The sequence below is a fragment of the Rhinichthys klamathensis genome, unplaced genomic scaffold (assembly GCF_029890125.1).
Source record: "Rhinichthys klamathensis goyatoka isolate OS25496 unplaced genomic scaffold, OSU_Roscu_1.1 h1tg000473l_1, whole genome shotgun sequence".
Taxonomy (NCBI): Eukaryota; Metazoa; Chordata; class Actinopteri; order Cypriniformes; family Leuciscidae; genus Rhinichthys; species Rhinichthys klamathensis.
This window is the reverse complement of record NW_026606961.1, coordinates 503,054-530,267: the sequence shown is the minus strand read 5'-3', so window position 1 is coordinate 530,267 and position 27,214 is coordinate 503,054. Positions and strand designations below refer to the sequence as shown.

The following is a 27,214-nucleotide window of genomic DNA, read 5'->3' as shown; positions in this document are numbered from 1 at the left end:
CGACCTTAAAAGACATCTGAGAAACCATAACACACCCCGCTCTCGTTCAGCTCTTACCCCAGAGAGCAGCACAGAGGATTTCAGAGTTGAATCTCTTCTTGTATTTGCGGATTTCAGGAGTGTCACTAACTGGACGAGTGTTGGTGGGATTGACATTGACCATTGAGCCTTTCCTCACTTCCAGCTTCAGCTGCTCAAAACGTGAGCCCAGACCTACAACACCCACAAACGACACAAGCAGAGAACCGAGAAGCACAGGAGTGAGTGATTGAGTCATCTGTCAGCAGCAACTTCACAACAATGAAGCAATGATCGTAAATTATTTCTTTTATTTTCCAGTAAAAAACATAAGGATCCTTAAAACAAAGATACACATACTTTCATAAAGATTAATTCTTACATCAAGACACACTTCAAAGACTTTAGATATACAAAGACAGTACACTCATATTACTATGAATGGATAAAATAGGAGTTGAAGTGTTGTGGAGGCAGTCAAATGCAAATATCTGTTGCAGTGTGACGTCACAAATGGACGGAGGTGGAAAACGAGTCTGTTTGGCAGCTTGGTATTTTTGCAGTGAGGATGAATTTTTCAGTTGTTTTTAATAGTACAGTGACCTGTCAGATATGTCAAGTGATCAAAGAAAATGTGATTCCTTATGTCATTACCCCTTTAATGCTATTTGAGCATTAGAAACAACATTAATGGGACAGTTCATGCGAGATTGTAAAAAATTACCTAGCAATTGTCAGTCAATGTAATACCGTACCTCCAACAGAGATGTTATCTCCTGTGCCCCCTGATGGTTGGTACATTCCTAGGTCCACAAAGGTAGTAAAAGAGGACTTTCCAGAGGCCTTTACCAATCCCCTGGACTGATACTGAAATTGATTGCATGATCTTAGTTAATCAATCAACTACACACATATTGTGCAGTGTATCTGTTTATCACTCAAAGTAAGAACACATGATACAATTATATATGGTGGAGAAAATGAAGCTTTTAAAAGTTAGGTGGGCAGAGCTCACATCATAGGCAGAGTCTTTCCCAGGGGAAGAGTGGGAGGCCGAGTCTGTGGGAGAGTGGGAGGGCTGAACCACATCAGGCAGGTTGGTGTATCCATTATGACTACGCTTCTCTGGAGTCTGCCAAAAACAAACACACAGAAACAAACACATATTGGCACTGGTATTATTCATGTTCTACTCGATTTCACATAGGAAAAACACAGTCCATCAAAAGCAGTAAACCAATTTTTATTTTTTTACACATGCAAACAAACACTCAATTTTTTTTTTTTGAGGCACTACTGATTGAAACTCTCAAACTGTAGGTAGTGAATCACCCCCCAAACATAACCCGCACAGAAAACTTACATTTTTACATTTTATTTAAGAAATGTTTAGTAAGTTTAATTAGCCATTTGAATTACAGGGACAGCTGGATGTCCTTACAATGTGGGTGTAGAGACCTGAAACCTGAATACATTTAAGCCTCAATGCAGGTAAAGCCAGTACGTATACACACACACACACACCCTACCCTTTGTACAAGCATGGTTTGGTCTCCATATCCTCCAGCACGTTCTTCGTCTCCTCCTTCACCTTCCTCCTCCTCATGGACCACCATAGTGTTTACAGAGTCAGAATCTGCATCACGTGGGCTGATACACACATTAAAAGAAAACATAAAAACCAAAAAACAAATCATCCAGACATTTTTTTTAACAGACTTTGTATCTAACAGTAAAAAAAAAAAAAAAAAAATCACACAATTGTTGTCTCCTACCGGTCAGTAGGGCTTTCCTCTTCTGCTCCCTCTCCACTCTCACTCTCTTCACTGCTTTCACTGCTTTCTGAGGAAGAGGAGTAGTCATTAGCCTTCACCGGGGGCCGCGGCTGCTCCTCTGCCCGCTCCTTAGAGTACAGCCCATGGTCCTGACACATTCACATGGAGAAGAAATCAACAGGCAAGTGAGCAACACTTCATCAAGTCTCACATCTAGAGTCACCATTACAATAACATTGGATCTCCCCAGATTGAGTCAGACCATAAGATTTTGATCATGCATTCTGACTTTTAAAAGCTATCTGGAAAGTGGAGGGTGTGGTAATGGGATCTTTGGGGGGGAAGGTGAATGTGGTTATACAAAGGCTGTGAACGTGGGACTGTCCCTCTACAGACGCGATGGTTGTGGACTGGTGTTCAGTTGAAAACAACAGGACAGAGATTTCTGGGGGGAAAAAACGTGAGATGCTACGCAATGTTCTGAGATGCATGTGTAAATAGCGCGTCCTCTGTGAACGGCTCTTAAAGGGATAGTTCACCCAGAAATGTATATTCTGTCATCAATTTCTTTCTTCAGTGGAACACCAAAAAAACATTTTAATAATGTCCACATATGTCACAGGATCAAATAATGAAAGCCAATGGGTTCAAAAACAACACCTCATGAATGATAGTATGGGGGAAAAAACATTTAAAAAATATCTTATTTTGTATTCCACAGAAGTCAGTCATACAGGTTTGGACTGACATGAGGGTGAGTAAAGAATGCCATTTTTTTTACTGAAATATCCCTTTAAGAATGGATCCCTGCAAAAATGGATTGCTGTAGACACTTTTTGTCTATTTAATGTTTTTCCCATCTGCCTTTACTCATCTGAACTCATCTTCATTGATATGCCTTTGTCAGAAAATATACAGTACTGTTCAAAAGTTTGATGTTGGTAGGATGTTGTAAAAAGAAGTCCCTTTTGCTCACCAAGGCTGCATTTATTTTATCAAAAATGTTTTCTATTTTAAGACATTATAAAAGTAATTTATTCCTGTGATGGTAAAGCTGAATTTTCAGCATCGTTACTCCAGTCTTCAGTGTCACATGATCCTTCAGAAATCATTTTATATGCTGATTTGCTGCATTTCTTATAATCAATGTTGAAATGAGTTAACTGCTTAAATTTTTTTTTGTGGAAACCGTGATTCTTTTTTCTCAGGATTTTAAAAGTTAATCACTTGTTGTTGGTCAAAGTTAAACAGAACAGCATTTATTTGAAATAGAAATATTTTGTAACATACAGGTCTTTACTGTAACTTTGATCAATTTAATGCATCCTTGCTGAACAAAAGTAATAATATCTTTAACAAAAAAACACTGACCCCAAACTTTTGAATGGTATTGCATATGGTAAGTGATTATTGATTCACTTGATTAATTAATCGGCATATCCAAACTGTAATTAATTCGATTGACAGACTTATTATTTTAAATCTTATGTAATTTATGCTGTGATTCACCAGAATTACATTTTTATTATTCATTATTTTCAAAATGTAATGAAAAAACAACATTCATTTGACATTTAGCCTCATTATGAGAAAATGCAAGCATGCAAGAACACACACCGATACAGACTCATGCTGATACACGGATACGGGCACTGACCTCTCCTATCGCTCTCTTATAGCTCTGAGGGCAGGAAGAGGGAGGAAAAGAGATTGATGTGAGGAGAGAGGGATGAGAAGGATAAAGGAGCAGAGGAGATGTAAGGAACAGAGGTTAGTGTTTAGAGGAGGGCCGAGTGTGTTCATTCTATACAAGACAAAGGCGAACGATTTGGGACTCTATGTGCATGAGTGAGTGTATTTTAACATGCGACTCTTTTGTTTGTGTGTGTGTGTGTGTGTGTGTGTGTGGGTCTGTATCTCACCGCTGGCCTGCTGGGCCTCGATGAGGTTCGGGATTCTCCTGGTTTGTGTCGGCCGTCATGAGAGAGGGTGGGGGAGGAATCCATCTTGGACGAGCCTAAAACGAACCCGCAACAACATTATATACTTTATAATTTCTGCAGACAAACCCTGTTTTCCAACTGTGAATGTCCCCAGATGGATTGGATTATTTTCTATTATCTAACATTCATACAAACCTTTTTTTAACATTTATTTAGCAGTGCCACCTGGATTTCATGTGAAAGTACAATTATCTGTAAATATTTTTGTGCATAATTACCGAATTTGTGGTCCTGGTCCCCAATGCACAAGGCAATGGTGGCACCAGCACAGAAATACTCAATTCTGCTTTTCTGCAGGACAGGTGAACATGTATATTGATTAATTTGTTTGGGATTTTTATAAGATAATCTTGCTTTTCTCCCTCTCAGGATTTTTTGCGGTCAAATTGTGGAAATAGGACAAATTGCAAGCTGACGCAAAGATTGCAGTTTGCTCGATTTTGCACTAAATTCTGCAAGTTGGCAAAACATGACCCACACAACACTCACTGAGTATGCGGTGTCTCTCTAGAGAGCCGGTCTGTGGCAGGTTGGACATGATGCTCATGCTGTCTCCTCTCTCCCAGCGCTCATTGCGACTCAGATCGGGATTACTGACACGGAATAAACACACGATGCAGGAGTCAGTGCAGTCATATGATTTGTGTCACTTCAGTTGAATGTGTGTGTATGTTACCTTGCTCGGACTGGGTGTCTGATACCGGAGGAGAGATTTGTGTTCAGTGCAGTGGCTATGGAGGCTGTTCTCTGAGGAATCTAAGGGAGAGAGAAGGAGACCAGGGATTATGGGGAAATGATACATTAAACCACAATGATATTAATAATCACCTATTACATTGTGTATTTGCACAAGCTGTTTGCACAAACCTGAGCTTTACAAAAACTGCATGAGAGAGAGAAAGAAAACAAAAAAACATTATTCTGTCTTACTTTAGGAGGTTGTTCAATCTCAGGAAGACGGATCCAGGGTCCCCGGTCGTCTCTCATTGGTCGAGACTGAGGGGCAGGGGTCTCTGAGGTGGGGTCAGAGTTCTGACGGACTAGTTCTCTGGAGTGTAGAGGACGAGGTGTGGGTGTGGGAGAGGGATCCTGGGTGGGGAAGGCGGACATGGTCTTAGTGGGCTGATCACAAAGAGACTGGGAGCGAGGGACAGGAGCGGCGTATGGTTTTAACGGCACCAGGTGGGCCATCTGGAACTACCGTAGATGGGAGTGAGGACAAGAGGACAGGATAAAAGATGAGACAGAAAAAAAGAATGTCGACATAAGCCAAAAGAAAAGTGGGAGGGTAAAAGGTGGGCCAATTGGGCAAGGTTAGATTTTTTTTTTTTTTTGAGAGAGAGAAATTAGGATTTATTAATTTTTTGGCAAAAGGGGTTTAGAAGAGTTATAGGAGTGGGTATAAATCAGTAAAGCAGTTTACAGGCAATGAGGGTTGGGCAGCAGATAAAGGTAGAAGATCAAGTGCAGGATATGCAAGTGAAGAGGATGTTCCCAAAAATGTTGGAGGATTACAGAGGAAGCGAGTGGGCCCCACAGGAAAGAAAAAGAAAAAAGAAAGTCATTGACAAGAGAGTAAAGTGTTAGCCAGAGCATGCAGCATTAAAGAACAGAAATGATGGCATCCTCCTGCAAATCACTATCTTTTTCTTTCTTATCAAGGCTTTTTTTGGCTATTATTCACTCATATTGATCACTTAAAATGAAGTACATGATAATGACAATAAATTCATTAAAAAAAATAATGGCTAATAACAACAAATCAATATTTGCTGGAGAAAACCCTAAAATGTACACTACAGTTCAAAAGATTAAGATTATTTTTCTTCAAGAATTATTTTTTTCCCCCAGCAAGAACATCTAAAACTGATTTAAAAAAATGACAGTAAAGACATTTATAATGTTACAATATTTATCTTTTCTTGGTCTTATTTATTGTTCTTTTGAACTTACTATGTATGTATCAAAAAATGTATCACGGTTTCCACAAATATATGAAGCAGCACGACTGCATTAAAACATTGATAATAAGAAGTGTTTTTTGAGCGACTGTTTTTGATAAGAATTATTACCGACCACACACTTTTGAACAATAATATACATAGTTCAAAGACATTAAATTACTGAGGGGGTCTTTAGAAATCAATATATTGTTTTGTATTTGCATTTCCATATCATTAAGGTAGGGACACCAAAACGACACCAAAAAACTAGCGCTGATAAAAGCAGACTGTGTTGTCGCCTCGCATCGCCTACGTCGGTGAAAAAAATCTGTGCTTGAACACACCGAAAGGACTACAGGCCACTGTCAACTAGCACGTGTGTTCTGCGCCTGTGTGTAAATGAGATAACTGTCAATTGAAGCAGATAAACTCATTTATATTCGTCATTCAAAAAGGGAACGCGAAAGCAGTTTTACAAACCATAAACAAAGCAAAAACCGTTTTGAATATCAACCATGCTGATCACGTTCTTTATTCCACTCCGCTCATGTTATTATGAAAATATTTGCGCTGTGGAATGCTCAGGTAAGATGACGTGAAATTAAAACAGCCTTTCTGTCTGCGCAGTCATGACTTCTTCTCTTGCTTTCATCACTTTCGTGTTTATTCTCGTGCACTGACTCGTTTGCTAAACTGAATAGCCAATCAGAGTTCTCTCTCACCGATGGCCCGATGCAGATTCGACGTTGAATCGGATAAAAAAAAAAAACACATCCAACTAGAGCCAATGGTGCGGAACACACAGAAAAAGACTATGTCGGCCGGATCTCAAAAACGGCCTGACGTTGCCCGATGGCAGACCGTCGGCTTGGTGTGTCCCTGGCTTTAAACAAGACATTAACTAGCATACAGTCCAAAGCAGACTCACACAGATGTGTTCTTGTATTTTCTGTATGTGCTATTTTCAATGGTTTCATTATTTTATTATTTTAAACAGTAGACTTATTAGTTTTATTTTGTAAGAAACATTTATTCACAGTGCATTCTAGCCGAATATGACCGCTGAGATTTGAGTTAGGGAATAAAATGACAGGTAGCACACCTTTCCCTGCCCACCCTGTGGTTCCACGGGTCTCTGCATGGGTGGAGTCTGTGAAGCTCCTGATTGGCTGATTGATTCTGAACGGGACTGTATGTTGGTGTCAGAGACTGTAGTGCAGATTTTGGGAGAGCCCTGTCTGTTCAGTTTACTGCGCTCCTCAACCTGAGAAACAAAGCATGAGAATTGATATATTGTGACGCTTCAATTCAGAGCACTATTGTTTTCAGCAGGGTGTAAGCGTACCTCTCTAGCCCAGGCTGGTTTGTTGTTCTCTAGGTTCTTGCTGTAGTGGTACATCTGTGGTTTCTTGTCTTGTTGCTGCTGCTGCTGCAGTGAGACGAGATACGCATGCTCCTGCTGCAGCTGTCTCTGAAGTCTCTCCGACTGTCTCTGCTCCTCCAGCTGTTTACGCTTGTACTCCTTCACACACATGAACAAACAATTAATAACTTATTAACTAGAAAAATGTGGAAGTCAATACATGGCATTTTTTGCAGGCACAGGAAATAATTAACACAAAACAGCACAGTGTCACATGCGCAAACACAGACACAAACAAAAATGTAAAACATATGCCCCTTCCCAACATGCAAAGGAAATAATTATGAATTAATGAATAATTACACACAAAAACATGATTATTTGAGTTTTAGGATATATTGGCTCACATTCTCTGAAGTTTTTGACAACTATAGAATGAAAGAAAAACATTTCCCTTAGCTGTACAATTCTTCTGTCAAGGATTTCAAGCAATTGGACAATATGTAAAACAGCCTCGCTGTATTGGGTACACAGTGACGGAATATTGTGTGTAATTATGTCATATTGTATGTTCTTCTGATATTTTGACCTTGTTCGCAGCAAATTGTACATTTAAAATGAAACTAATCCAAGCAATATAAACAAATTACCAAATGAAACCTTTATGTTATATTGACTAAAACATAAAAAGAGCTGAGAAGACACATACACAACTCAAGTTTGATGAGTCTCACTTCAGCAAAGGTTCTCATGTTTAAGAACAGGGGTCTATATCTGCTTTATACTTAAGAGTGTTGTTGTTTTCATTTATAAATAAACTACCATTAAAAAGTTTAGAGTCAGTAAAGTTGTGTTTTTATAACTAATACTTTTATTCAGTAAGGACGCATTCAATTGATCGGTAAATACTTTTATAATGTTACAAAAGGTTTCCATTTCAAATAAATGCTGTTCTATTGAACTTTCTATTCATCAAATAATCCTGACATTTTTTATCACTGTTTCCACAAAAATATGAATCAGCAGCACAACTGTTTTCAACATTGATATTGATAATAAATGCTTCTTGAACAGCAAATCAGCATATTAGAATGAATTCTGAAGGATCATGTGACACCAAAGACTGGAGTGATGATGCTGAAAATTCAGCTTTGATCACAGGAATAAATTACATCTTAAAAACGTATTCAAATAGAAAACTGTTATTTTACAAGTGTAGTGATATTTCACAGTATTACTGTTTTTACTGCATTTTTAATCAAATAATTTTAAATAACTTATTTTATTTTAATTTGGAAGGAACAATTAAACATTTAGCTCAACTTAAGCTTCTTATCACTAGCTTTGGGGGAATTTAACTTAATACTGTATTTTTCTTGAATGCATATTTTCATCAAATTAATTTAAAACCAAACAATAATTAAAGACCCATGCTCCAGAACATTTCAAAACCCTGCTTTGTATGTTTCCCATTCTGAAACCAGGCGGATTCTGATCATTCCAGTACAATCTCGGGGTCCTGTAACAACTGTCTGAGGACTGACAGAGGGAAGAGAAAGAAAGGAGTGTTACCATTAGCAATGCCTGCTCCTGCAGTAATTGTTGCTGCAGTATCTCTAACTGCCGCTGTTCTTCCTCCAACTTATGTCTTATAAACTCCTACAGAGAGAGGGATAGAGAGAGAGAGAGAGAGAAATGGGGAGCAGTGGAGGAGGAGAGGAAGGAAGAGACGGATCAGAATGGACTCAAAAGGATAGAATAAAAAGATATTTGAGGGAGCGGACAGATACACCTGTCTGTGCAGCCTCTGAAGATAGAGGCAGACATTTTAAAGAAGTGTTTCTGATGGGCTTTTTAAAATGGCTGAAGAACACATCGACAGAGTGAAGAGATTTGTTCCACGCGCTTCATTCACTTACTGCGGTAGAGCCATAACGTCACGCTGCTTTTATAATCTTAAAATGGCACGCAGCGAGTGTTTACAACTAGTTCCTGCCACTCTGAGGAGTGTGTTGCGTATGCGTGTGTTTCTCCAGTCGTTTAGAGGAGGAAAACTGAAGGAAGTGTGATGTGAGGCATGTACATGTGAGGTCGTTCTGAAGAGTGTGTCCTGTGGCACATTGTGCACTAATTCATGCTGATTGGTCTTTTGTGTTTCTGTCAGTTTGAATTGTATTGAATGTAGGGCTGCACACGGCTCACCCACACACACACACACACACACACTGCCTTTGAGAACCTGCTGCCATGGCAACCACTCCACAGACATTCCAGGGCCAGAGCAGTGCTGAGTGGGGAACACCCACGCGAGGCTGCGATTGGCCGGCCCGGCTGCAGTTCTGTGGCTGTGATTGGTTACCTGCTCTCTCTCTGCCATCCTCCTGTCCTCCTCTCGTCTCATGTCATCGAGTCTCCGGTGAGGAGCTTTATCCTGTTGCTGCCGCACCATCTCTCTCTCCTTCCTCTGTTGCTGTGCGTGTGTATGAGAGATAGAGAGAGAGTGAGTCACTTTAACATATTTGGCTGAAATAATGAGAGCCTTCCTGTAGCTAAAAATCATGTAATACTTTTGAGAAGGGAAATTAAGGGGGAGAGAACAGAGAACATAGCCAGAGAAAGCGAAAGAGACTAAGACATTGGGCACAGTTCTGGTGAGAGAGGGTGAGTGTAGTGATATTGGTGAGTCAGTGCACTGCGGTGCTGCATTCAGTGGGTTAGTGGCTAGATGGTGCTGCTGTCACCCTGCACATGGCCTATATACAGTATGCAACTTTGAACAGCAAACCTAAACTATCATTCCCAACGCAAGCAATTTTACAGTATAATTATTCATTTGAATTTAAATATCACTGATAGCAAGACAAAGTGTGTTTGTGAGAAATTTATGGGATATACACTCACCGGCCACTTTATTAGGTACACCTGTCCAACTGCTCGTTAACACTTAATTTCTAAGCAGCCAATCACATGGCGGCAACTCAGTGCATTTAGGCATGTAGACATGGTCAAGACAATCTCCTGCAGTTCAAACCGAGCATCAGTATGGGGAAGAAAGGTGATTTGAGTGACTTTGAACGTGGCATGATTGTTGGTGCCAGAAGGGCTGGTCTGAGTATTTCAGAAACTGCTAATCTACTGGGATTTTCACGCACAACCATCTCTAGGGTTTACAGAGAATGGTCCAAAAAAGAAAAAACATCCAGTGAGCGGCAGTTCTGTGGGCGGAAATGCCTTGTTGATGCCAGAGGTCAGAGGAGAATGGCCAGACTGGTTCGAGCTGATAGAAGGGCAACAGTGACTGAAATAACCACTCGTTACAACCGAGGTATGCAGCAAAGCATTTGTGAAGCCACAACACGCACAACCTTGAGGCGGATGGGCTACAACAGCAGAAGACTCCACCGGGTACCACTCATCTCCACTACAAATAGGAAAAAGAGGCTACAATTTGCAAGAGCTCACCAAAATTGAACAGTTGAAGACTGGAAAAATGTTGCCTGGTCTGATGAGTCTCGATTTCTGTTGAGACATTCAGATGTTAGAGTCAGAATTTGGCGTAAACAGAATGAGAACATGGAACCATCATGCCTTGTTACCACTGTGCAGGCTGGTGGTGGTGGTGTAATGGTGTGGGGGATGTTTTCCTGGCACACTTTAGGCCCCTTAGTGCCAATTGGGCATCGTTTAAATGCCACGGCCTACCTGAGCATTGTTTCTGACCATGTCCATCCCTTTATGGCCACCATGTACCCATCCTCTGATGGCTACTTCCACCATGTCACAAAGCTCTAATCATTTCAAATTGGTTTCTTGAACATGACAATGAGTTCACTGTACTAAAATGGCCTCCACAGTCACCAGATCTCAACCCAATAGAGCATCTTTGGGATGTGGTGGAACGGGAGATTCGCATCATGGATGTGCAGCCGACAAATCTGCGGCAACTGTGTGATGCCATCATGTCAATATGGACCAAACTCCCTGAGGAATGCTTCCAGCACCTTGTTGAATCTATGCCACGAAGAATTGAGGCAGTTCTGAAGGCAAAAGGGGGTCCAACCCGTTACTAGCATGGGGTACCTAATAAAGTGGCCGGTGAGTGTTTATAAATATATGCATGTATATATATTCTTTTTTTCAAATACAAGTAGTATTAGAGATGATGAGAAAAGCATCTTGCACTTCAATGGAAGAACATCCGACTAAATGACAAATTTACTTTCATGATTAGTGAGCTAGAAATAGTGCAGAAGAGTTAAATATCAACTTTAAAATGGTTACATGAATATTATTTAAATACCAATAATGGTATTAATAATGATGTTATAATTATTAATATTTATTGTTCCTATTATTATTATTCTGTCAAGTAAGATTATTAAATGTTTTCAAAAGTATCTTATATTCACCAAGGCTGCATTTATTTGATTAAATAATACAGTTAAAACAGTAATATTGTGAAATATTTTTACAATTTAAAATAACAGTTTTCTATTTAAATACTTTGCTGATTTTGTGCTTTGGAAACATTTATTATTATCAATGTTGTAAACAATTCGGCTTAATATTTTAGTGATCGATTTTGTCCCCCCAGAATTCTTTTTGAAATGCATTTAATTCAGCATTTATTTGAAACGGAAATCTTTTGTAACATTGTAAATGTCTTTTTTGATCAATTTAATGCATCTTTGCTGAATAAAAGTAATACACTTTTGAATGGTAGTGCATTATTAAATGAAAATAATATATTTCAGCTCAAAATATTCCTTTGCTTTAAATGGGATTGCAAATTTGGTCAGATTTTTAAAGTGGATTAAGTGCCATATTCTATATCACCCAGCAAACATGTCTTGATCCCACCTGTTCTTGGTTCAATTAGCTTAGCTGTGAGGGGCTTGGGAATCTCTCCTAGTGTACAAAGGCAAACATGAATATAATGGCTTATGATGCTCAGTACATAACAAATACACAAACTCTGCTTTGTGTTGTGGCCTATTCATCCATGTCTCTCTCAGCTAGTGTAGGAGCATCAGGCAGTCATGCTAATCATGTCCTTCCACAGTCAGCCAGTGACAATGACCACTCAAAACTAAATCAATTAAAAGTCTGACTTTGCACAGTATGTAGAGTTCTCACTCATTTACCGGGTTTGTCTCTCAAATTCACCAACATGTACCTCCAAGGGCGTAGGTTTAGGGGGGGACGCTAGGTACTAGTCCCAATCAATATTTTGAGGTGACAAATTTGTCCCCACCAATATTTAGCAAGCTCCTTTGAACTGCTATTTGGATCTTTGCGCTGCTATTTAGATCGATTCCAACGGCCAGGACGACGACAGTACAAGATACGCCGCAATTTGATTGGCGGCGGGGTATCTGACAGGCAGGCTACACGCGCGGGCCGGGACTACTTTTTGTGCTTGCACTCACTGGCAGCGAGCGGGTGGTGTGTGCGTGTGTGTGTGTGTGCGCGTGTGTGTGTGTGTGCGCGTGACGACGCCGACGGTAAGTTACCAGGGCTGTCTGTCTCTCTGCCTGCCATACAAAGGCCAGAGTAAAACATTTTAATATTCCGTTTTTTTTGCCCCTTTTTGTACTTTGTAGATCAGCTATGTCACCCAAGAAGAAGAAAGGGGACATACGAAGCTTTTCATAAAGCAGAGTGTAAGTAGGCAAAAATAACTAGCCACACAAATAACTAGCAGTAGTAGTGACTGACCAGGCTTTCAAATGCAGATTTACTGTGGAAAATAGTATGGTGATCCTGGTTACCCAGGATATTGTTACAGTTAAACCTAGCTTCTGCAATCTTTCAAGGTTAGGAGCATTAATTAGGGGTGTGCAGCACGGATAGACTCATAGAAGTCGCACTATCATGATAGAATGCTACGTTAGCAAGTCACATCATGCTTAACTTAGATTCATTCTTAACTTAGAATCTTGCAGTCATAAACAGTAGATCATCTGAGACATTTTTCGTTTCTACATTCTGTTTATGTAATGTATTTGTGAGTGTAGCTTGCTAGACACATGTGCTGGAAAAACATGTTGGCAATGTTAAAAAGGCAAAAGTTAACAATGTTGGTTATTCAAATATAATGAATCATTATTTGATTGATAATATCCAAATTCCAAATAATAATAATTTATGTTAAATAAAATGTTTGGTTGTTCAGCATTACACAGTCTAGGTGTTTATTTTTTGAGAGTGCATTTTTGAGATTATACTAGCTCTTTATTGACAGTATACAGGATGGTGTATCGGGGTCAGGATACAATATAATAATGAGATGAAGTAGATTCACTTCTGTATTGTGATATTCTGTCTTGTGATAGTCTGAAATGACAAAGGAAATCGCCGTTAAAGCAATGTTACTTATCTTACAACAAAATAATTCCCGGGGGATGGGGGGGGGGGTCTGTCCCCACCAAAGCTGAGACCAAACCTACGCCCATGTGTACCTCACAAAATTCCACAAATACCTCCCTGTGTTCACTCTATTGAAGAAAGACCGGCTCCAGATAAGAGAAAAATGTTCAGCACTTCAACAAACACTGCTGTAAATCTTCTGGCTGTGAACTACGTGTTTTATGTCAAACATTGACTTTTCTAAAATATTTTCCTCAAACTTTTAGCATCTCTCAGTGAGCTGTTCTGATCTATATTCAGTCCAACATTCATGGACATGAGATACAATCTAAAACACTTTAAAGTCGTCATGAAACGGAAGGAGATTGTCCTTTTTTCCTTATTGTGACGTGTATCCGAGTGAAACGGCTTCTAAAATTAGAAAAAAAATGTAGGGCGGGGCTTGATTTTGTCCTTCGGGAATTGATTGGATCGTTGGAGGTTGGGCGTTGCTAACAAAATGGAGGCAGATTTGAATGCCAATTTACAGTCAGTTGTGGAGGATTTCTCTCCACCGGACTCAACCCTCCCATGAAGAATTTTTAATTGAGGAACCCGACGATGAGAACGAGGACAAGCAGCCAAATTTTCCGTAAGGAATCACCCCATATTTATATGAGCCTCCCGCGAACCAAGACTAATCCCATTTTATATCGTACCAAATTCTTAAAACATTCTTCAGTGAAATGCCTTGCACACAGACGCGAACTCGCCGTTATTCCTCCTTCTTCGAAATGCAGGAATTCGAGCCAGCGGGCACGCAGACAATGTTGTTTAGGGATAGGAAAGAGGACGTGAGGAGCGCAACCAAAAATGCACCCCAACACCATATTTGCTGGCTGTCAGTGACACTGACAGGTTTCTGTGAGGCGGGCCACAAACGAGACAGACCCCAATAGCCACGCCCTCTAGTAATAGTTTTTGACCGGAAGAGAAGAGAAGTCGTTTCGAGGGGGGAGGGAAGGGTAACGTCTTTGATTAAAGATTATAAGGGTACATGAATTTAAAAAAAATAATAAAGTGCACAGATAAATCATTTATAATAAACACTACAATATTACATATAAAAATAAGAATGGTAAAATTTGATTTCATGACGACTTAGTCCCCGTGAACCGGAAGTTGCAAACGACTTTTCTCCAGTGTTGTGACATATTTCCGAGAGAAATGGAATACTAAATGAGGCAAAATAGTGGGCATGGCTTTTTTTCCAACTAGCACCTGATTGGATCTACAAAAGTAGGTGTTTTCATTCAGCCTGTCTATTGTCAGTTGGAGGGGCGGGGTTAAAGGGTAAGTTTGGTATTTTACACTTAAAGCCCTGTTTTCAAGATCGTTTCTGATTAAATAGAACGGTTAAGATTAAAATTTGGACACATGCTGCTGTCCCGAGAAATTTCGGTTTCTGGGTGGTTGCATAGGTGCACAGAAACAATCCTTCAAAAAACGCATTAATCTTTAGTTTACAAAGACGTGAAACTCACCGAGTGTTCTGGGGTGTTCACTGATATGCTCACACAAAAATCGCTGCAAAAGATGCTTTCCAACAGGTTTTATCGTAGTTTTTGTCCAAGTCCATTTTCTTCCTGTTTTTGGTCGAAGTCCACAGTAGTCAATTGTCGAGTTCGCGCGCGGGATCCTTAGTTATCTAGTGACCAATGATCCCGCGCGCGAACTCGACAATTGACTACTGTGGACTTTGACCAAAAACAGGAAGAAAATGGACTTGGACAAAAACTACGATAAAACCTGTTGGAAAGCATCTTTTGCAGCGATTTTTGTGTGAGCATATCAGTGAACACCCCTGACCACTCGGTGAGTTTCACGTCTTTGTAAACTAAAGATTAATGCGTTTTTTGAAGGATTGTTTCTGTGCACCTATGCAACCATTGTAGAGGTGGGGGGGTGCGACCACAGAAACCGAAATTTCTCGGGACAGCAGCATGTGTCCAAATTTTAATCTTAACCGTTCTATTTCATCAGAAACGATCTTGAAACAGGGCTTTAAGTGTAAAATACCGAACTTGTCCTTTAAGGATGTTAAGCAGACACCCAAACCGTCAAACCTACGTCATCAGGGAAGGTCCTCCCATGCAGAGGGGAGGGGAAATTTCAGATTTTGATTAAAGATTACGAAGCCAAAACATTTTTTTGTGTGGATTGACTTGCATGGATGAATTGTTCACCACAAAACGATCAATTTAGGCAAACAAAGTAAGTATGGTCAATTTTGAATTCATGGGGACTTTAAGGATTAGGCCACCAAACAATGAAAATCTTGTCATTACTTACTCTAGTTATTCCATACCTGTATCACCTTTTTTCTGTGGAACCCAAAATAATACACTGGGCACGTTTTTAAATAAAATGAAAGTAAATAAAGATGGAGCTGTTACGCTTCAGGGAAGGTTCCAAAAAGAACCATAAAAGTATTATAAAAGTGGTTCATAGGGCTGGGTGATATTGAAAAAAAAACAAAAACATTTCTGTGTATATATATATATATATATATATATATATATATATATATATATATATATATATATAAAAAGAAGTTATTTCACATCCTGCCCAATGTTGTTAAAATCACATTACATTCTAATATCGTCACATTACAATCTAAAAAAATAATGAAAATTCACTATACTAAAATTGAAAATAAATAACAAAAGCGCAGACTAAATGTTAACTTGTAAGAGGAACATACATTTACTCATCTGAGCTTAGTACTTATATTAGCCTACATTTGATATCCTCATTACAAGTCAACAGTCAACTACAGTATGTTGTTTTATTATGTGCTTTATAAATAAAGTTGGATTGAATAGTCACTTTACAGTTACTGCTATCATAAAAATACACTTACTTGTAAGGTTTAAAATTCTACATATGGCACATTTAAAGGAGAACTCTGGCGCAAAATGAACCTTTGGTCTAATTACACATTGTTACCTAGTCAACCGTTATCTGAGATTTGTTTTCATGATTATCGAATGTAAATAGTTTTATCTCTAAAAACAGTTTAGCCTATAAAGCTAGTATAACGCTAGTATATTGGGCATAGTGTAATGACAAATAAAAATCGCTTGTTAATACCACTAACAAGGCTCAAAATAGCCCCACACTAACACGGTAGCATAATGAGGGTCCCTACCTTCAAACCGAAGCATTGAGAACTTTGTCAGTGTCCAGACAGTTTAATAAGAAGATATTTTAAACATACAGTCAACTTCGCGTATACATACAGACAGAAGCCATCTTTGAAATACAGTCTTTACCAGTCGATCTACGAACGCCGATCCAAGCCTGCTGTTCGCGCTCACCTTATCACAACTTATAGCTCGTTCACATTCTCACCAGCGCACTTGGATCGGCGTTCGTAGATCGACTGGTAAAGACTGTATTTCAAAGATGGCTCCTGTCTGTATACGCGAAGTTGACTGTATGTATTAAATATCTTCTTATTAAACTGTCTGGACACTGACAAAGTTCTCAATGCTTCGGTTTGAAGGTAGGGACCCTCATTATGCTACCGTGTTAGTGTGGGGCTATTTTGAGCCTTGTTAGTGGTATTAACAAGCGATTTTTATTTGTCATTACACTATGCCCAATATACTAGCGTTATACTAGCTTTATAGGCTAAACTGTTTTTAGAGATAAAACTATTTACATTCGATAATCATGAAAACAAATCTCAGATAACGGTTGACTAGGTAACAATGTGTAATTAGACCAAAGGTTCATTTTGCGCCAGAGTTCTCCTTTAATGTCCAAAAACAAATATTTTGGAAAAATGTATATTTTAGTCAGATTATCGCACTCCTATTCTATTACGATCTTTCTATTAAGACTTTCTAACACTTATACCTGTGAAATGTAAGTACCACAAAATACCACCAAAATACCACATCTCAAACAGAGATGTATCTGTCAGTACACAAACACCTTTTATGATTGGCACTCTGCCCTTATCATTTCCTGTGAGAAGAAAGATGATGTTCAGTGACTTTTATGTGCACATGCATGCGTACCTCCTCTAAGCGACGCCTCTGTTCTTTCTGCTCCTCTATACGTTTCTGCCGGTCATGCAGCAGCTGGCGTTTGTGCTCCTCAGGGTCTCTGCGCTGAGCGGCGAGCTGCGCCTGCTGTCTTTTTAAGGCCTCTGAACGCTCCTTATTCTCTTGCTGCAGCCGCAGGAAATCCCTTCGCAATGTCGACTCACCAGGAACATTCAAAATAGAGCTTCAGACATAAATAAACAGAGAAACGGAGAGGAGTCGGTTGATTTAGACAGTTAAGATTTGCAAGGAGGACTGTACGTTAATTTCTCTCTTGGTTACATCAAGGGCATGCACTCGTGTGCAATATGATATAATATGATAAAGCATTAATGGAGCGTTACGAGGAACCATCTATGGACACATAAAACAGTTCCCTAAACAAATCTATTAAGGGTGAAGGGTGTAATTTCTGCCCCAAGCGTAATTGCGAAAATAATGATTGTTTCCAAATAGCAGTTGTCATGATTTGATGACCCCACCTTAAACAAACAAATGGCTTACTTATTATTGACTCATTCAGACATGTACAGACAAGTCTCGAATCTTTTCTCAGAAGTTTTATGTGAATCAAAAGATAAATTTAATTCAAGCCATGTCTCAAATCAGTTCTCTACTAGTTAAAGTCAAGTCAGTTATGTACTAGTACTCAAGTCAGTTATCAACTACTCTCAATCTTAAGTCAGTTATCTACTAATTTAAGTCAGTTCTCAAGGAAAATTGATTACCAAATCAAATCTTAAGTGAAATTATCTACTAGTTATTGTGAAGTTTCAGGTCAATTATCTAATAGTTTAAGTCAAGTTCCAAAACCATTTTCTTCTCACTTTAATGCAGCTCGACCCTAGAGTTTAGCTATCTCTGGTGTCTCTATACATTAAACTTTGATATAAAATTCACACACAATATGCTGGTAAGTTAACACAAAATGTCAGTAACACTGGGGAGAGCTTCTGCAATGTTGTGTAGTGCTATGTAGGGTTGTGTAAACACAGATGCTGCTGTGTTTACCTGGATTCTCTCTCATCACCTCTGTTCTCATCCTCTTCATCACTACCGCTGTACTCGTACTCAGTCTCCTCTGAGAGGAATCAAGACAAAATAAAAAAGCGAGAGAGAGAGAGAGAGAGAGAGAGAGAGAGAGAGAAGGGCAGGAAAATAACAAGAAAGACTTTAGGCATTAATATAATATGGCTCAACACAGTTTATGCATACTGCAGCACTTTAGAGTCTAAATCATCTGCACTCTTCCTTAACTGATACTGTGTGAGCTCTAATAATAATGCTGAAGCCTGCTGGCTGGATGCTTCCATTTTTAGCTGTTCTTCATTCTTCATATCCAGAAAGAAACATAATTCAAGCCCAGCTGTGCTATTTGATTACACTACTGGCCACAGATCTCATGAGTTACTCTAAGCTACGCAGTTATGCACAAGCACCCTATTTGTGGTCCAAGGCAAAGATGAGCTCTGATTGGATGGGAGTCTTGGTGACCTCACTGCACAAAGGCAAGTAAACAAACTTTATTAAATATTCTGTTCCACCACAGAGCTCTGGTGTACAAATGGGTGGACAAATTATAATCTATAGTCAAAGAGGAGCCCCTGCATCTGTCCTGACTCTGATGAGATAAAACTGATTTAACTACTGAATTAATTATTAAGTGCTTGGGTCATGAAATGTTTTGGGCGTCTGTGATTAATAAAGCTCTATTGCTCTTATATTTTGTCTAAAATCATTTGCAAAGGCAACATTAAAGAAAACGCATGGCACATACCTTTCTCGCCGCGTTTCTTGCGTGTACGGTCAATGTGATCTTTGAGCTGGATGCGGACCTGTCTCTCAGTGGGCTGGTCTCTGATGAACGAGTGCTTCAGTAGCTGTTCTGTGGATGGACGACTCGGATAGGACTTCACAAGACAACCCTCGATGAAGTCAATAAACTTCTTAGACCTGAAAGAGAAAGAAAAACATGTAAGAAATTAATGTATTAGCAAGAAAGTCAATTAAAAACAAAACTGATTATAGAATCAGAATGCTATTTTACAAGGCCCACAGGCCTCGGGTCAGTGCAAAAGAGTTTCACACCAGCTGCAATCAGTCTAATTATTTTAATGTTTTTTTAAATGTTTTAAAGTGCCCCTATTATGCTTTATTATGCGAATATTACCTTTCATGCAGTGTGTGATATAGCTGTCTGTGAATGTAAACGGTCTGCAAAGTCAAAAGTGCACGATAAATGAAGTTATTGTCTCCCAAAAGAAAGAAATCGACAGCCTAAAGTCGTCGTCAGGAACTCTTTCGTGACCTGCATACGTAACGCAGTAACACGTTTGCCTAATGCCCGCCTATGGTCTGCATTGGCTGCCCGCAAACCACATTTACTTTGACCTGCCCTCAAACACTGAAGCTGGTGTTGTTTACATGTCAAGAAGCCGCTGTTTTATGCTCTGCAAAAGCAAATTCTCTTTGTAAACACCACCAAAAGATGTGAAGAATTACCACAGCAATACAACAGCAGTATAACCTTTTGATGATTGCTTCTCAAATCTCTGTGAGGTCTAAAGGGGATTTACAAAAAGCTTCTCCTTTAAAGATGTATATATTTTCTATCGGGTTTTCAAAACAGTAGGTTTGTGTTTTACATTGTGTAGGTCTAACTCACGTTATTACTGTCATACTGAAATACTTCTGCAAATAAGCTCTGGGTCCACTACTGCCTAAATTGTGTCCATTAATGCAGATGGTCTGTTGTTGTTACTACTTTGAGTGATGATAAAGGATGGAGCAAGATTTGTTTTAAAAACTTTAATGTTACATCAGTCATTCACGTCAGTGCTCGGCTAACGTATGCGTTGATATTGATACAGTTATTGATATAATTTCCACATGTGCACCGCAATAAATTAGAAATCTACTTGTTGATGGACATACACTTGTTTATGCTGATGGTGAAGAATTACAGTTGCAACATCTCATAAGTAGCGCATCACTGAGAAACGTCCTGCTCAAGTCGTCCTTCCGATGGAGGTTCGGGTTGAATAACTAGTTCTTCCAAAGTTTCATCATCAGACTTGATATGGTAAAATCGACGCCATCGTTACTGTCTTTACAGTGTGTACAATTGGTGAGCTTGAGGAAGCCTCCGGAGCTGAAATTTAGTTATGGCAATGGGCGTTTTGTTTCCGACACGCACTGTAAGCGGTAGACCAATCACAACAGACTGGATTTAGAGAGATTGAATCTTCACCATATTTTTCATTGATTCTCAAATGACTCGTCTGAAGTGCAGTGTATATTGTGATAAAATTAAAGTGTTTTTTGAACTTTGATGCATGTAAACCTGTTGTAGGAGACCTCCAAAACAAAATTAGGAACCTTTAAAATAGCATAATTGGGGCACTTTAAGAAATATATTAACCCCAACTTTTGAACAGTCAGTGTATATTTCTTTCGGACACGTAAAAATGTATTGCTAAAAAGAAACATAAAACAAGAAAAACTCCACCTTGATGAGCCCTGTAATAGTTTAATATAAAGGAAAAAAGATTCTAAATTATACAAAATCAGACAGACACATGCCAACAGAACAGGCCGTTTTAAAGCAGAATTTAAGCAGAATATCTTGCAAGTAACAGAGAATGCAGTCAAATGAAACAAGGCCGCCTTTTTTATTCAAACCCAACATATGCTCCATCTCTACTTCAATAACCAGCTGTTCAAGGGCAGGGCTCAGACCCGAAGTACCAAAATAACTCCAATCTAAAAACTATAGCACGGCATGCCAATATATGACAACTGCAACCAACAGGAAAAAAAGATAAAATCATAGATGAAATGAAGGTAGAAAGAGAACTCATTTTTCATCATGCAACAGCACTCTATACATGTATATGTGAGGATATAGGTGTGAAAGCAAACACTGCAACTCCTGCCTGAAAAACGAGGAAACCACATACAAAAAGAGAACCTATATGGATGGCAGCGATCGTAACTTAGTATGCAGTGCATGTATATATAGATGAGGGGAAAAAAGGGAGGGAAGGAAGAAGGAAAATATAGCTTGATCTTAAAATAACAGCTGAAACAGCGTGTCCTCACCATTTCTTGGACTTCAGTTTAGGAGGTGGGTTCCGTGGGATAAGGAACAAAGCTCGCATGGGATGCATGTCACACAACGCTGAGGGAAAGAGCACAGAGATCAAACATGCTGATAAAAGACTCTTTTACCTATGTGCCCAATTAAAAAACGAACTAATCCAAGAGGTGACAACAATTCATGAACGAAAGTAGAGCAGTGACTGGGCCACTGCTACACGCTGTCCGTGTGAGCGTGTAAGAGAGAGAATATGACTAAGTGTTGTGCTGCATAAGTTATGACAATGTAGTACAAAAAAACAAACATATTTAAGGCCCATTTACACTAAGGATGTTAACTATAATGAAAACTATAAAGTTAATAATAATTTTAATTCTATGAGAATAGGAAAGTCCACACAATAAATATAATGATAACAACATAGAGGAACGATATTATTTGGATCTTTTTCAGAACGTTTTTTCCAGCTGATGAACGATAAAAATTTGACAGCCCATCAGAATCCAGCCGACTCTAAATAGCTTGAGCATTTAAATGCAGAAGACGATAACTGTGCTTGTAAGAAACAGAACGTTATAGCATACGTCACCCCATTTGCAGTTCAGACCAGAGTATGTGAGGAGTAAAGTGAAAGCAATAACTGTGCAAACTCACATATTCAACCCTTTTTTGAATATTCACTTAAAAACAGGAGCTGCAATTGCGATTGTAATGTGAGTGTCATACTGCTGCTACGAGGGACTGATAGTTATTTTGGTCATATTAAGGTCTGGATCCACACTGTAATGTGAGGTTGCATCTGTAAACACACAGACAGTGTACTTACGAGGTGCTCCTTCAGCCATCTCTATAGCGGTGATTCCCAGAGACCAGATATCACTCTGTTGAAAAATAAAAATTTAAAAAAGGTTACTTTATTCAGGCAAAGTCACTCACTCACACACACACACACACACACACACACACACAACAAGGGGTGCAATAATAGGGATGTGTGGATTGAAATGGACAAATTCATACTACCAATACTAATGTTGTATTAACAGGATCCTCACATAAAAATAAATCAAGTTTAAAGTAAAAAAAATAATAATAATAATTGCATTGTTTATTGGTTATGTACTATACATTAATGTGTATCATGAGCTAAAAAGTGAAAAACAAAGAACTTTGCCAACAAACAGTAGTTTAGACTTAGAGGAACCATTTATCCTCACAGACAATGCTATAGCCATTCAAACCAAACAGAGAGAAAAGTGTAGTATTCAGTATCACTTCACTGAATAATTACCAAGCTAAATGTCACGTGCATTTTCTGTAGACAGGTTTTTATGATAATTAATATTGCTTTAAATCTCACGAGTTGTTGATTGACAATATTGTATTATTCTTGTTAAACAGAAAACAAACAATTAGTCCCATTTAAATGTTGTTGATGGCTTTCTAATGTTTAATTTACACTAACCTAAAGGATTATTAGGAACACCATACTAATACTGTGTTTGACCCCCTTTCGCCTTCAGAACAGCCTTAATTCTACGTGGCATTGATTCAACAAGGCGCTGAAAGCATTCTTTAGAAATGTTGGCCCATATTGATAGGATAGCATCTTGCAGTTGATGGAGATTTGTGGGATGCACATCCAGGGCACGAAGCTCCTGTTCCACCACATCTCAAAGATGCTCTATTGGGTTGAGATCTGGTGACTGTGGGGGCCATTTTAGTACAGTGAACTCATTGTCATGTTCAAGAAACCAATTTGAAATGATTCGAGCTTTGTGACATGGTGCATTATCCTGCTGGAAGTAGCCATCAGAGGATGGGTACATGGCGGCCATAAAGGGATGGACGTGGTCAGAAACAATGCTCAGGTAGGCCGTGGCATTTAAACGATGCCCAATTGGCACCAAGGGGCCTAAAGTGTGCCAAGAAAACATCCCCCACACCATTACACCACCACCACCAGCCTGCACAGTGGTAACAAGGCATGATGGATCCATGTTCTCATTCTGTTTACGCCAAATTCTGACTCTACCATCTGAATGTCTCAACAGAAATCGAGACTGATCAGACCAGGCAACATTTTTCCAGTCTTCAACTGTCCAATTTTGGTGAGCTCTTGCAAATTGTAGCCTCTTTTTCCTATTTGTAGTGGAGATGAGTGGTACCCGGTGGGGTCTTCTGCTGTTGTAGCCCATCCGCCTCAAGGTTGTGCGTGTTGTGGCTTCAGAAATGCTTTGCTGCATACCTCGGTTGTAACGAGTGGTTATTTCAGTCAAAGTTGCTCTTCTATCAGCTTGAATCAGTCGGCCCATTCTCCTCTGACCTCTAGCATCAACAAGGCATTTTCGCCCACAGGACTGCCGCATACTGGATGTTTTTCCCTTTTCACACCATTCTTTGTAAACCCTAGAAATGGTTGTGCGTGAAAATCCCAGTAACTGAGCAGATTGTGAAATACTCAGACCGGCCCGTCTGGCACCAACAACCATGCCACGCTCAAAATTGCTTAAATCACCTTTCTTTCCCATTCTGACATTCAGTTTGGAGTTCAGGAGATTGTCTTGACCAGGACCACACCCCTAAATGCATTGAAGCAACTGCCATGTGATTGGTTGATTAGATAATTGCATTAATGAGAAACTGAACAGGTGTTCCTAATAATCCTTTAGGTGAGTGTATATAATTAAACATCCCCATTTTATCATCAGAATTCACAAAACCCTCTCCTTGTGATAGAGGCGTCAGTTTTGGTATCATCAGCATATGATAACAGGGCTTTATGCGATCTCAACATGGCAGCCACCATGAGAGAAGACCCTCTTTTGCAGCTAATTCTAGACCTGTCTGTTAAACTTATTGTAAAATATATGTGTCAAAAGTACCAATTGTTTCTTAAGATTAAAAAGTTGAAAATGCCTGCTGTACCTTTTAAAATAAAGACAATGTGACCCACACACAGATGTACACTACCGTCCAAAGGTTTGAGGTCAAGGAGATTTTTTTTAAATGCACATCTTTCAAGATAAAAGTCTTGCATCAGAAAAACGTAGAATTAAGTTTGCTGTTTCTTTGACTGCACACATCGCAACCCACTGATCCGCATCAGATGATCGCAACGGTCTTGCAACCCACTTTTGGTTGAGAAACACTGGTGTACATCAACAGTCAGAAGCTCATTTTACCCTGTAATCATAGGTGGAGTCAGGATTCTCATCACAGGCGATGACTTCTGGGGCCATCCAGTACGGAGTGCCAATGAAAGTGTTTCTTCTGCCGACTGTACGATCCAACTGTGCACTCACCCCAAAATCCACTACAGAAAGAGTGAGGAAAGAGGAAGCAAATAGGGTCTGTAATATAACACGACACGTTTTGCTTTTCAAAGTCTTATGAAACCTGTTGCGCAGCCAAAATGTTTATATTCATCTATCCTAATTCCTTCCTTCTCATACACAGACACACTCTTCCACTTAAGCCACACTCTCCCTCAGGTTGTGGTGTGTGAAGATATTTTTGTCATGGTGTCAGGCCTATATTAATGAGCTTCAGTGCTTTGCTCTAGTTGTTAAAAGATGTTCTCTAATCAGACAGGATATGGGCAAGACAACAGACACACTCAAATTTTCTGATTTTTGGACAAAACAGGGCTACACACATCAAATATCACAGTTACTGAGCTAGTCTGTTTTGTTTTTTGTCTGTTTGTTTTTTGTCAAGCAAATATCCCACTCACCAAGTTTAACCTCTGCGTTCTCTGTAAGCAGTACATTCTGTCCCTTGATGTCTCTGTGGATGACTTTATGAGCATGGAGGTGAGACAGACCCTGAGGAACAGAGAGACAGCGTTTACTGGCTGTGCAACATTACATATATAATTACATCAAACTAAAAGATGAAACAAGTAAGGCTGCAGTTAGGCATCATGTATCAGGCATGTAAAGTGTATTGTTAAAGTCAGCATGAAACGAAAACGAAACGTCTTTTTTTTTTCTGTTGTGACATATGCAGGTTGCTGGAAGGGATGCATTATTGTCCAACACATGCCATCAGTAAAGAGATGTCATTGCGAGGGGGAGGAGTTAAAGTTGTTGTTTAAAGACCATGAAGGCACATGAATTAAGAAAAAGAAATTATGCACACAGATAAATTATTCATTTTAAACACTGCAATAAGAATTGTCAATTTTGATTTCATGGTGACTTTAAGAGTCTTACTCTCAGTATCTCTCTGCAGATATAAGCGATCCAGTCTTCTTTCAGAGAGTTGCCCTTTGTGTTCTTCACCAAGTCTGTCACTGAGCCGGCACCACAAAACTCCATCACCAGCTGAACAAAAACACACATATATGTACATATATGAAACTGCAAGCTGATACAAGCCATTGTTCTCCAAATCAACAAGGTCCATGACCTAGGAATATATATTTTTCATGCTAAACCATTTCAGTTAATGCCAGACTATAGATGTATCTGATCACAGTGTCATGATGCAAGACTTTTAGCAGTTATGAGATCAGGAGTCAGTTCAGGTTCAGAAGTCTGAGGAAGCACAGACCCAGAGCTGGTCATCGTGTCCAGGCGGACTCTTCTTCACGAAAGCTCCGTAGTAGGTGGCAATGTTTCTATGGTGACTGTACTTCTTCAGCATGTTGATCTCAGCTTTAATCTCCTCCTCCTCTTCCTCAGTCACATCCATGACCTTTATGGCCGCCAGCTGGCCCGTCTTTACATGACGACCCTGAGACAGAAAGAAATTCAATAGCAAGTAGCATAGAAATGGCTAATTTACAAACTTTATTTGTTAATACACCATAATCAGAGTAGACACCACCATATTTAATTTAACATTAGTCTACAAACTAAATATTCAACACAACACTAAAACTAAGCTAGATAAACCACCTCACTGTCAACCCAAAAGCTAAACACATTCATACCACATCCCTTTATAAACTACAGTACACACTCATCATTATACATGTCATAAACTATATCCTCACTAGTCTATAAACGACACATTTTCCAAACAATACAGCCTGAAGTACAAATTACACCCTACACACTCTTTAAAGGCTGCTTATGCCATACATTGCAATAATTACAGAGGCCTTTAGGGTTAAACTCACTATGAGTCTGCAAGTATAATGACTTATTACACACTACATGTCATGTGGTTCCTTAAAAATAAAGAATGTATTTTTTTATGTTAAAATACTCTCTCCTATCCCAGCTTAATATGCAGACTATAAGAAAGCCATTTGTAGACCGATTTATCCAAAAAGTGTAAACATACCCGACTAACCCGAAACAGCATCACTGGACTAAATGTTTGACTGACTAATTGTAGATGAGGAGAGTTAAGGAAATCTGTTTGAAAACCAGTTATTTTTTCAGTAATTCCGTTTGGTGGCACTAATAGTACAGAAATTACGTAATTTAGCTTTAACCATTGAATTTATCTTCATTCATTCTGTTCTCCATTCATTCGGCTGTCAGCTTCCTCCCCTCATCCAGGCGTCTTCATTTCAACGGCGAGTATTGACAG

The 27,214-nt window shown here is 39.2% G+C and overlaps 1 protein-coding gene across 6 annotated transcripts in view; it reads right to left on the bottom strand.

Moving 5' to 3' along the window:
• The window catches only part of mink1 (misshapen-like kinase 1), a 46,761-nt gene that overhangs the window by 9,547 nt on the left and 10,000 nt on the right, over positions 1 to 27,214 (bottom strand). Inside the window, exons 3-26 of one of the 6 annotated variants that reach the window (XM_056236911.1) lie at positions 26,225 to 26,407; positions 25,885 to 25,995; positions 25,404 to 25,494; positions 24,853 to 24,983; positions 22,494 to 22,548; positions 21,670 to 21,748; positions 19,346 to 19,521; positions 18,580 to 18,649; positions 17,542 to 17,752; positions 9,462 to 9,572; positions 8,675 to 8,761; positions 7,510 to 7,530; positions 7,085 to 7,261; positions 6,842 to 7,003; positions 4,727 to 4,993; positions 4,473 to 4,552; positions 4,286 to 4,389; positions 3,716 to 3,810; positions 3,451 to 3,474; positions 1,794 to 1,942; positions 1,548 to 1,668; positions 1,034 to 1,150; positions 774 to 885; positions 58 to 213 (exon numbers count right to left, since the gene is read on the bottom strand). In XM_056236911.1, coding sequence (XP_056092886.1) covers positions 58 to 213; positions 774 to 885; positions 1,034 to 1,150; positions 1,548 to 1,668; positions 1,794 to 1,942; positions 3,451 to 3,474; positions 3,716 to 3,810; positions 4,286 to 4,389; positions 4,473 to 4,552; positions 4,727 to 4,993; positions 6,842 to 7,003; positions 7,085 to 7,261; positions 7,510 to 7,530; positions 8,675 to 8,761; positions 9,462 to 9,572; positions 17,542 to 17,752; positions 18,580 to 18,649; positions 19,346 to 19,521; positions 21,670 to 21,748; positions 22,494 to 22,548; positions 24,853 to 24,983; positions 25,404 to 25,494; positions 25,885 to 25,995; positions 26,225 to 26,407 — 2,890 coding nt within the window. The remainder of the gene's footprint in view (positions 1 to 57; positions 214 to 773; positions 886 to 1,033; positions 1,151 to 1,547; positions 1,669 to 1,793; positions 1,943 to 3,450; positions 3,475 to 3,715; positions 3,811 to 4,285; positions 4,390 to 4,472; positions 4,553 to 4,726; positions 4,994 to 6,841; positions 7,004 to 7,084; positions 7,262 to 7,509; positions 7,531 to 8,674; positions 8,762 to 9,461; positions 9,573 to 17,541; positions 17,753 to 18,579; positions 18,650 to 19,345; positions 19,522 to 21,669; positions 21,749 to 22,493; positions 22,549 to 24,852; positions 24,984 to 25,403; positions 25,495 to 25,884; positions 25,996 to 26,224; positions 26,408 to 27,214) is intronic. The other 5 variants (XM_056236915.1, XM_056236913.1, XM_056236912.1 and 2 more) reach the window with 5 other exon arrangements.